At 37.0% G+C, this 12,227-nt stretch overlaps 1 protein-coding gene across 10 annotated transcripts in view; it reads right to left on the reverse strand.

The window, feature by feature from the left end:
* The window catches only part of MECOM (MDS1 and EVI1 complex locus), a 526,926-nt gene that overhangs the window by 32,075 nt on the left and 482,624 nt on the right, over positions 1-12,227 (reverse strand). For 7 of the 10 annotated variants that reach the window (XM_036898348.2, XM_036898345.2, XM_036898356.2 and 4 more), the window contains 3 exons: positions 9,929-10,145; positions 4,791-4,938; positions 3,338-3,494 (listed from right to left, as the gene is read on the reverse strand). In XM_036898348.2, coding sequence (XP_036754243.2) covers positions 3,338-3,494; positions 4,791-4,938; positions 9,929-10,145 — 522 coding nt within the window. The remainder of the gene's footprint in view (positions 1-3,337; positions 3,495-4,790; positions 4,939-9,928; positions 10,146-12,227) is intronic. The other 3 variants (XM_036898349.2, XM_036898346.2, XM_036898357.2) reach the window with 1 other exon arrangement.

A 12,227-nucleotide genomic window follows, 5' to 3' on the forward strand; every position in this document is an offset into this window, starting at 1 on the left:
ATTTTCAGACCCAACTCCATAACCCTTAAGAACCCCTTTGCCAGGGAACAGTCCCGCCCACTTTCACAGTCCAGCAAGATTATACTATCTGCTCCCTAAGCATCATGCTTTTTATTTTACTTTAGTAGAGCTGAGTCGACTTTATGTGTGAGTTTACTTTAATGCTTCTGTTGTACTCTTAATACATGCAGAAACATGATATGCCTTGTTGGTAATTGTTGAAAAAATTTATATAAGAAATGAAACTGAAGATAAAGTGCAACATTTATTGCTTTCATGTGATGACTGCCTTTAAGCAGAATAAGAAAGAGCTCCTAAGTCAAAACAATGATGATTTAAAGAAAAATATCATTCAAGGAGATTTTAAAGATCTTTAGTCATGCAAAACTCACCCAGAGCTTAGATTACCCTACATACCACTAATCAGGAAGTACCAAGTGATTCCATATCTATTTCTTTTACTACTAATGATTAAAACGCATTAGTACATATATCAGTGTGCTTAGTAATAGTGAAACAGCTTTCAACTGTGGGGTGATTCATAACATGAATCTGTAGGCTGTAACATGAGTTTTAATGCAAAGAAAAAATTGTGAGTGATTTCTTCTATAATTCAAATTATTCTACTGGAATACATTGATCAGAGTCTGTTTTAAAAGTACATACTAGTTAACCATATATATAACAAATATATATACTATTTAAATTCTTTGATATGCTAATGAAAACATATATAAAGGGTAGAAACATGAGACTTTCACTAGTTATACTAATTCAGCTATGAGTAATAATGAGAAATAGTAAATAGAATGACATTGAAATTATAAAAGTCCACTCATTAAGAAAGCAACACCTCTCCTCTGGGCATTAAAAGGCACTGAGAAAATGTCTTGATGGGTATTCAACCACAGTGTAAGTTTTTGAAAGGTTTGCAATTTTTTGGCAAAGAAATGTTGCTCTCTACACTTCTTTCTTATAGCTGCATGGATTTAAGAAAATCAAGAGCTTCTCTATATTGGAGTAACAGAAGGTGTATTTGACTTTCCTGGTTGTATCCAGTGTTACACAGATGAGCAGTGTCCATGTTAGGTCTCAAGAATATAGACTCTGGAATGTTTCCTTAGGCAGAGGCTTTGTTTTTCTCACTTGAAGGCCTGGCTTGGCCCACCACAAACCATCAGGCCTCCAGGTAAATGGTTCAATTCATGTTGAAGTCTATACTCTGCTGTAATTTTCTCAGTAATAAGGAATTAGCCAGCAGTTAACATTGCATTTTTCTACTTATTAAACAAATTAAGAGGTATTTTGAATATGTTCAGCCTATTAGAGCATGTGGTTTCTATTTGGGAAGGCTGGAGGTTTCTGTAAAGGCAGTGAGTAATTACCTTAGCACTGGTGACTGTGGGCCCTAGCCTGGCGGTACACTGTAATAAGAGACAGTTGCCATAAACACACCAGTGGGGGTAAATCGTGGTGTGTGGCCCTCTGGTGAGAAACAGATATCAACTCTAGGTGAACCTCCTCCACCCCAGAGTCTCCACACCAACTCCTCTTTTGTTCTGAAATTACACAGCTATTATTCATAATTACCCCATGGTTCTCTGTCAGATTTTACATTTGAAGAATGCCATCTGCTATTTAAATTTACCAATAATTACAGAAAATACATTCATGGGAAACAGTTCGTGCAATCTGATTGGAAAGGGACACCCTATAGAGCTTTAAAGTGAAACACTTGACTTTGGCCCAATTAAAATTCCAGATCGCAGAATCTTAAATAGGAATCTAAATTTTCTGATTTTTTCATTTTCAATAACAGAGAAAACATTAAGTGGGTGATCATAACTTGTTGCAACCTGTTCTGCTTTATTTTTCCTCACCAAAACATAATGAATTAATCAAATTTTATTTCTGAAAAATTAGAAATGAATGAGGTATTTTTTGCCTGTAAACACCTGCAAGTACATTTTTAGGGCATTATGACCTAGAGTCAGGAATGCCTTTTTGACACAAGAAGTCTAAAATTTCTACTGTATAATTTATTTCCTATGACTTTCAACAGAGCTTTGCCAAGGGAGACTAGACTAGAGCACCCTTTTGTTTATCTGCTACTCCTCTTCACACCACCCAGGGACCTGGGAGCAAAATAGGACTCTAATGTAATCTGGAAAGAGAAAAGAGACACTCTCTTGATGCTTGGAAGCACAAAAGAGGGCTGTGTCAAGGCAAAAAGGAGAAGGGTTAGTCTCTGGCATCTCCATGTTGGCTCTGAAAATTGTTTTTTTTTCCATCAGGTCCTGTAGTAGTGTCTCATATGCCTACTACAAACCATTAAGTATTTGTCCAAAAACTCTTATGCAAGGGTTCCCAAGTCAGAGGTCTTGCCAACTACTGAGTATGTTTCAACCAGTTCTCTGCCTATCTGGATCCAAAATCAGCCTTGAGGTTTGTAACACAACTAAGTGAGTCACTGTGTTTATAGCCCAGCCGAGAATGGATCAAAAGCAGTCCAGAGTCACTGCCCAGATGAACTGAGAACAACTGATTTTCCTTGTGAAATATTTCAGCACAAAACAGAGAACAGGAGTGGGTGGACACGAGAAGCAAACAAGGGCTCAGTTTTGCTTTACTTAAACTGTGACTGAAGTGCTCTGTACAGGAACGTTCTATGTAGGTGGTCAGATTGGATGTCCCCTAAAAACACACAGCCTGTAAATGTGCTTTAGTGCGGTAGGTTATAGAAGGAGCATGTCCGGCATCAAAGTGAAAATGTTCTGCTTTCTAAGCAACTGAGAACTACCGATCTGCAGCCTGTGATTGGCAACAACCAGTAGATCAAAGGGCATTTTATTCCTCTTTCCCTCTCCCCACTCACACACTCACACACATACATGCAGAGTCATGAGCCTACTTGCCAGGTGGGATTCTTCCAGCTCTTTCTGATCCAGAACAGGCTTTTATCACTTCATCTTGTTTAGTGGTATCTGTTATTTGCTGTTTTACAAAGCCATGAACATTTTCAGTGTTAAGACAAATCTGGTTGTCTCTATTAAATCCTACATCTTGGGGAGGCTTCCCTTTCATTTTTTAACGACTACTCTTTTCTCTGCCTGTTATTGATTTCATCTAAAAGAAAACACCCCAGGGATCATAGACAAAATACCATGGATCTGGTTATAAACTATTTTCTTGTAATAGAAAATAGCCCTACTGGATAAGACCATAAATAGGTAATGCAGAGACCCCTCTAATGGCCACATGTGGCCACTCTCCTGATCATAGTGCCTTTTGGACAAGAGACAGATGCAGGAAGGAGGGCTGAGTGGTAAAAACTTACAGATAAAGGGCTTCACACTGCTGTGGATGTGCTTGTGTTGTTTGAGGCCCGACGAAGTGGCAAACGTCTTGCCACACTCCGGGCAAGCATGAGCCCGGGCACCAACATGCTGAGAGCGAATGTGCCGCTGAAGGTTGCTAGGGTCCGTGAAAACCTGCTAGGAAATGAGTACTGATTAATCAAGAAACTTAAGTCAAGGACACAATAAAGAAGACCAGGAATGACTCAAGAATGAATTTTGTTTATTGTTTGTTTTTTTTGTTTGTTTTTTTTGTTTGTGTTTATTGGTTTTTATTGGTTTTGTTTTGTTTATTTGTTATTTGTCATATTTCCAATGCATGAGCTCCACTAGGTAGGGACTATAAGTTACTCAGCTCTATATCCTTAGCTCATAGTGTCCATTGGACTCCATTGAACAAAATAATTAACGGCATTACTGGACCATATTCAAAGCCTTCTTGATTTCATTTAGAATATTTAGTATTCAATAATAAAATGCCAGCCATGACATAATTAAAACTGGTGTGCTATTTCCATGCTTTAAACAAAGACACACTATGTACAAAATAGGGGGCATTTTGACTAACATATCTCAAATTTATTCAAGGATCTCCCCTAGTGTTAGTTAATGCTAACATTGTGTTTCAGTCGGTTACCATTCAATTAAAATCATTCCTTTGGACACTATACTAAAAAAAGAAATGAAAAAAGCACCTACATATCTGGGAACAAAATATCTCTGAAGATAATTTCAAATGTCACAGTTTCCATTGGCATGAGGAAAGATATTCAAGTGCCATGAAGTTTTTAGAAATAGTAGTCAACTTTCATGACACTAGGATATTTTTTAGTTAATTGAGAAACATGAAAATTAAATGATGTGAACCACTGTTCAATAGCTCAGAGTAATGGTCAAGGTGCAGTGCTTACATTTCACCCAAATCCTGGTCAGCACTAGCCACTAAGGTGCTACACCTTTAATTTAGAACCAAGTCATGATTTATGGTGGAGATGTGGGTGGAAAAATCTGCAAATGTAGTAGTCTTCCATTCTTTCTGAATAAGCATTCAGAAACTTTATGTGACTTCCTCACAAACTGCTATTAAAAGAAATCAGTACTGTGCATTGGATAAAATTTTCATTCTCCACAAGGCTATAAAACAACCCTACACTAGCAAGCCAGTAGCAGAACCTGGAATTTACCAAGGATGTCTGACACCTAGTGCTGGAACTCACCATTAAGCCTCACTTCCTCCCTTACAAAAATAAAAGGATACCCACTAACTTTTTATACACTGTACTAATGCCTTTTAGCATATAACACTCAGTCTACTTTTCTCAAGATATTTATAGTTTCCCCTCTCAAGGCTTGTTTTTATATTTCATAGCAAGTGATGGATTAAGAGAGAGAGGATAGCAGAGAGAGGCCAAGTAGCCTACAAATTCACTGTACCTTGGCACAGTTTTCACATTCATAGTGCTTTCCACTGTCATGTGACATCTGGTGGCGAATTAAATTGGACTTCCAGTTAAATGCCTTGGGACACTGGTCACACTTGTATTCCCTCTCTTCAGTGTGTGACAACATGTGTTTCTCCAGGCTGTTAAGAGAACAATTGATTCAATAAGAAATGGTGACAAAGAACACATTCATAAAGAGAATGTCATCTTATTACTAATCCAACTGGCAATTAAAGAACTAAGAAGGAAAAGTTGAGGTGAGAAGGAGGAAAGAGAAGAAACAGGCTTGTTTGGTACATTTTGTGTGGCCTAGACTGTGTCTCACTAGTACAGATAAGTACCCCTGTTGTTAGAAAATGAATCTGATACAGCTCTGAAGGATTAGTTGCCAATATAGGGTATTATAATCAACTAGCTATTTGTACAGTTCTGGATTCACTCTACAATTCTAACAACGCATAATGCTAATACCCACTTAATTCAAATGCAAACACTCAAAACAGAAAATGTTAAGAAAATGTTTAAGAACATGCAGGCAGTATTCTATCTAATGTATATAACCTCTTAGATTTGAAGAAGTATTTTTGTTTCTATCCACATCACACCATGGGAAAGTGAGCTGTTAGCTAACAATTTAACAAGCAGCTTCCCAATATAACCCTGGGATGGATGAATTTATGGCAGGTGGATGTACCAATGAATGGATATGTGTGTATAGAGATATAGTAGATACACATATAGACAGAAATATTATATAGAAATATGTAATTCATATATCCTATGAATTAGGGAGAAAAGCATATAATATTATAAGTGGATACACCAATAAAGCCCCTCAAAAAAAAAATAAGGTGGGAAGTCTCTCATGAGCATAGTTTCTCTATTCTAAAGCTTAGAATATTTTTCCTTCTCAAATGTTTCCCTCTCTTTTCAAAAATGTGTATATGATATCCAAATGACTATAATGAAAAGCAAATATTGTAGATAATGGATTACAGTGATGTTCAGAAGATGTTTGCAACATTTTTGCTGATTAAATATACACTAAACACACATACACACTGGGATTCTCCCCACAAACAAAGCAACCAAATTCCTCAGAAAATAGCCTGTTTCAAATATGAAGCATTGAACACACAAGACATTATGGCAAAAGTGAGAAAGTTATAGGTGATGTCGAAAGAATTGGGGTACCAGTCTGAAGAGACGCCTACTGACCAAAGATGGGGAAATGTTAGCTTCAATAAAAACAACAATCTCATCTTTCAACAATAATAATATTCAAAAACACACAAACAGAACCTCACTGGTCATCCTTGGGAGATGCTGGGAAGCCAAATCATTACTATGGAAACTAGTAAAGGAAAAATCTCACCCACGTGTTCTGCCTTTTGTATATGAACTGCACTTTAGGGTAAGCAAATAAACAATGAAGGGGAGTTTCTCTGCACAGAAATAATCTGGAAAATAAATAGTGAAAGAATGATAGAAGTAGAATTTTACATCCCATAAAGAATTAATGAATCTAGGCCATCCATCATGTGCCTCCTGATGGAGGTAAATATTACCATCAGTGAGATATTCTTCCTAAAACATTGAACCTAAATCTGATCAAGGCTTGGGATGTCACTGAGTTTACAGGAAGTAAGAGGATGCAGAAAGATGTTAAACAATACCAAGGGGATACAATCAGTAGAATCCAGACTGGAGGAAATGCTACAGAAAAAGCCACTAAGTTTCTTCTATAAATAAATGTAATATGAGAGAGAGAAAGAGAAGGAGGGAGAAGAAAAGGGGGAAGGAGAAAGAGAGACTTACTAACTGGGGGAACCTATAAATTAAAGGCAATATAAGAGGTATGTCATCCAATTGCAATGCTGGACTTTATTTTGATCTTAATTCAAAGAAAAATCTCTAAAATAATTAGATAAGAGGGAATTTGAATACTGATGGAATATTTGATGATACCAAGGAATCATTATTTTTGAAGGGAGGGTGGTGTTGAACTATGTTTAAAAGAGTCCCTACTCTCTACAGATACAGACCGAACTATTTATGAATAAAATGACATAATATTCAGGATTTGTTTCAAATTACCGAAAAAGAGTAAAACTGAGACAAGATTGGCCCTGTGTGAAAATTATTCAAGTTGAGTATATGGGGATTTATTACACCATCCTATCTAGTTTTGTGTATATTTAATACTTTCTATAATAAAAGGGTATTTAAAAAAACTACCACACATGCAAGCACTCTTTCTTTCCCATATTTTATTTTTCTGTGAGATGAACAGTCTAAATTTGGGTATCAACTAAGACCTCTGTGCACCTACCACATACTTTCCGGTAATGGTGTAGACTATGCACGTGGCAGTGTGTGTGAAGAAACGAAGTGCCTTTCTCATGTCCTGATAAATTAGAAGTACCTTTCCCGTATTTTTTCTCTTCCTTGGCTTCCTCCCTGCAAGTCTATTCATACTGGCACATAAACTTATTTTTCCTGTCCCATGAGTCAGTGAGTTGGTAATGCTACTCTGTTTGAGCACAAATGGTGATATCTCTGTGAACAAAAGGTACCAGGAGAGTACAGGTGTGTGGAGTCACAAGAACAGCCCTATCTTTATCTACAGTATGCAATCCTCTATTTGCTACACAAGTTGAAATGTTACTGAGATAGTTAAGAGAAAGATATCAACAACTTCAGTTAACATTGAACTGAGTCAGGGACATCTTCCAAAATCACTGTACAGATTGCTATTCTCACAGCCTTCATGACCTTCACAACCCATAAAGGCATGCCGTTTTAAGACATACATTCTATTATGCATGTCAAACCATAAACTCTGAAATCTAGTGGTAAGGATTGGCCCGTGCATTGAGTCATTCCTGTACCCTAACTCCAAGGGTATGACACAGTTTTAAGAGTAGTACATGGCCTGTAGTGGGGGAAAAGGCAAAGCAAGGGGAATTTTCCTATTTTTGCTTCTTCTAATCTAGCATAAAATCCATGTTGTTCCATGGATTTACCAGCTATTAACTAAACAGTTGTAGAAAGAATAAAAAGGCAAGTGGTTCTCACAAAAACAAGTGTGCATTCCTCTCATGAACACAGAAGCAACCCAGTCAGTCATTAGTGACACTTCTCCACTTTTCATAGAATTTTATCCCAATTTCTAGAGCCTTGCTTAGGCTGCTGGGTTCTTTTGATCTTTTGCATTTCAGCCTTTGTTCCCTGCCCTTCTTTGGGGGGATAGGGTATTCTCTGCCCAACATTTTACTTAAAAGATGCAGAACAGAATAATACATCATGCAAGAAAGGATTTTTCATTTGGTTAAAGTATAAAGCAACAATATAGTATTCAGTAAAGTGAAAATATTCAGAGAATGTAGCTTCTACATGAGGCTAAATTATATAATCAAAAATATCACTTGGATGATTGATGTCAGGTAGCATAGTCACATGCTGTACCCATCTGGCTGAGCTACCAAGAACTGAGTTTTGAAGCTTCATCCAATGTCAGATAATTAGGTTTCCTTATTGTTTTCCACTGAATGTTTGACCAAAGGAACTAAAACTGAGAGTTAGTTTTGGCATTCGGTAGAGTTGACTCAGGATTAATCTTCACGTAAGAAGTTTTATCTCCCTAAGAAATGTTGCTGTACACCTCTAGTAGGAAGAATGAATTACATTTTAGTGTTTAGTCTGTCAAGTTTTGTTTTATAATGCCAATGTCCATTATTTTCAATAACAAAAATTGAATGAAATTGACTTAATCTCTGGCATCAGAGATACTGCTTTACTGTATAAATACTTTTATTTGTATTTATTAATTTCATTTTGTTTCTTCATTTGGAAGCAATTATATTTAGGAGAAGTGCTTTTTATTACAAATCCATATTTTGCTAAATACATATAACCTTTATTCTATATGTGGATTTACATTAAGTAGTAAAGATGAGTTTAAAGGGTGCTGGAAAAGCCTTCTGATTCTTCAAAATGTTTTTTTAATAGCTGAGTTAGGTCTGAATTTTCAAACCTAGAGATTCATTGTTTTGACTCAGTCTCTTCAAGGAACGGGTTATATTTGATACCTTAGTCACTTATGCATTAAAACGAATGTCTACCAAAAGAGATTCTTTCCAAGAAGAGGCTAACCAGAGAAGCGGATTCAGGACAATCAATAAAGGTGAAAAGGGGAAGAAGTAGGGGAGGCACTACGGAAAGAAAGGAACAAAAATTGGTAAACTGAAATAGGTGGCGTGTCCAAGACAAACTCTTACTTATTCCCACTCTTGCTTACAGGCTCCAAGGAACATTTCCAAATTTAAAAGCAAAGGAATGAATACAATTACTGAGATCATTTGTGGGCCAAGGCAAAAACCATTTGGTAGAAACAAACAGCAAAACTATTAGCTGGTTATATATGTTTGTAGCATAATCAGGCTTGCTGTTTTCTTAAATAGAAATTTTTAAAAAGTTCTTGAATTAAATTCAAATGGCTATAAAAAATATAGTGCTGAAATATGATTTTCATTTTGTTAAAATAAGCACTAAAGAATTATTTCATTTAGATCGTGTATATTTTTTCCCTTTTGGGAAATGTAACGTTTTCTTCACTGAGCATGATTTTCTTTTCTTTTACATATGTGCAGTTTAGATAAATAGTTGAGATTAAATGTATCTTTTACACTGATCTATCAAAAATTATCTACCTTTCATTAAATAAGCACCACAACCAATTGGGGTTCTTTAATCATCTGAATGTTTCTAGAGGAAGTTTGACTGCTCGGCCTGTGATTAATTAGCATCACTATTGCTCCAGAACTGTTGTTTTTTCCTCTAAGTCATATTTTACTGTGATATTAAGCTTTCAGTTGCTGATAACCCTACTTTAATAAAACTAAACATATTATTTTCTATCTGGATCAAAATAACTAATTTTAACTTCATTGTAAATATTTTACAGATGAGAATTTCCAGGGAAAAATAATTTCTGAACATGTCACTAACACACTTCTCAGACTCATTTCCATTCCAAATTTCCCATCTGCATAAATTCTGAAAATTCAGCATAACATTTTATTTCAGAGCAAATAAACACATTTTGTAGTGCAACATGTCATTTCTAACCTTTGCAAGTCAGGAAAAACTTGGTCACATTCCTTGCACTCCTGGATTGCATGTATCTCTCGGAGATCATTTTCACTTTCAAGTTTTTGTTGAAAGTCCTCTTCCACCATTGAGAATGCTGAGTGAGGGGTACTGCACGGGAACTTTTGGTGATCTGCTAGTTCTGCCTTGGACTCAAAGAGCTGGTCACAGTCTTCACAGCGATACTGCCGTTCTTCTATGAAAACAGTGCAGATGTTACTGGGACTGGGCGGTCAGGAAGTGCCTCCGCAGACCAGCAAGGCTTAATGAATTACGGAAGACATTAGAAATCATGGGGTTGCCATTTCCACCACTTCAATTTTAATACAGATTAGAAATAATGCACGTAGAGAAGCCAGGACGGAGCCTCACATGGTAACGTAAGTGATTACTGTGGCTACAGTATAACCTTCTTATCAGATAAAACTTTATGACTAAACCCTTCTAGGGTTTAATATTCACAGGATATTGAAAGTACTAATGACCACTTACTTTACATCATCTATTTCCTCAACTCTGTACATGGATTATTGATATTCCTTAACCTGATTATGGGAAGCTGTATGTCAGATTTTTATCCCATTTTTAGATGAGGATACTGAAGTTCAGAGTTCAGTAACCAGTCGGGGATTATAGAGTTAAGTGGTTATGCCAGGGTTTGAACCCATCTCTGTCTCATATGCTTTCTCATTGTGCCATGTAATCTGGAGGATTCATAGGACACAGAGTCCTTATCTGAGCTATGCTTAAGGCTGGTTAATATCAGTAAACTTAGATGCTTCATTACATTCACCCTTACTGATACTGGGACACAGGATGTTTTTAGTATCCTTCAAGGCTAATTTATGCTACCCTGGGGTCAGTACTAACTGGCATTGCCCTGTTAAATGGCAAACATATCATGAATGTACTTTAAATCAGTAAGATAAATAAATGGTAATAGTGAGGACTAGAGATAACAAGGTCATAAAGTGTCAGGCAGTGATGATATTGTTTCTATTCTTCTTATCTGAATAGCTTTTATTCCACTTGTGAGGTCATACTATGCCAGATCAACAAAGACATAATCACAGAAGGCTTGAAAACAGCTACCAATCTTGAAAAACACCCAGGGCAACATGATACATAATCCCTGTTTTATAAACCTACCAGGACTGGTAGCCAGTTGTTCACTGACTGAATGTTTTTGAGTGAATACTTCAGTCACCTGCCCATTGCTAGACATTTTGCTAGGAAACAAATACATAAAACACTAAAGGGGATACACATGTGGACAGAGTGTGACATATTTTATGAAGATGCATGCATAGGGCCTAAAGGAGTCCAGAGAAACATGCCTAAACCATCTTATCTCATGGGAAGAGGTTCAGAAAAGGCTTTGAAATGAGTAAGAATCAGCCAGGTAAAGTGGAATGAGGAGGACAGTTCTGGCAGCAGGAATAGCATGGACACACGATGAAGGCAAGAAAGAGCAGAGCAGGCTCATGAAAGGCAAAGTCATAGTAAAGTATGACAGCTTTATAGGGTACATAGAGGAGAAGATCAGGAAATGAAGTTAGAGAAGGGTAGCAGGTCTCTGGAGGCTTTTTAGATCCATGCTGAGGAGGGAACTGAGGGCCCCACTAAGCTGGAAAGCCCTACTGCAGCACGGGAAGCCACCGGAGAGGTCAGGTGGGATGTCATCTGTAATCCACACAACGATACTGGGCTCGTTTAAACTAAATCAATAATGGGGGGCCAGAAAGGTAAAGAAATTAGTACGTAGATTCAGAAGGCTCTGTTAACTTCGGATATAGAGGCTTAGGGAAGAGGGAGGTATTCTAAAATAAATCACCTGGCTCTACAGATCAGTTTCTTACTGGTATTCACTAGGTATGGAAATGTTTCCTACTGTCTGTTAACACTATTCACTTATTTAAGGTCTACATTTAGGATCCCAGCCACCAGCCTGAACACAAACAGAACCTCCAGGCCACATATTACATGAAAACCAAATGTAGCTGATGAGCTCAAGAGTGTTATAAAGACAAGTAATTTATGAATGGTAGCCCTAAAATAATAGTCATTTCTACTTAGACGTTTTAGAATAATAAACAAATCATTTATATTTCCAAAAATAATTGAGCACCACTTTGGATCTAACACTAATGAAAGGTGCCTTGCCCCAGAGAAAGCCCAGATCACCATTTTTCTCATCTAAGCACTCGCAGCAATCGCTGAGCCCTTTTCCACGGGGTCAGATGCCCCAATCCAGTTCAAATTCTAACAGGCTAGCTGT

This window comes from Manis pentadactyla, chromosome 1 (genome assembly GCF_030020395.1).
Source record: "Manis pentadactyla isolate mManPen7 chromosome 1, mManPen7.hap1, whole genome shotgun sequence".
NCBI lineage: Eukaryota > Metazoa > Chordata > Mammalia > Pholidota > Manidae > Manis > Manis pentadactyla.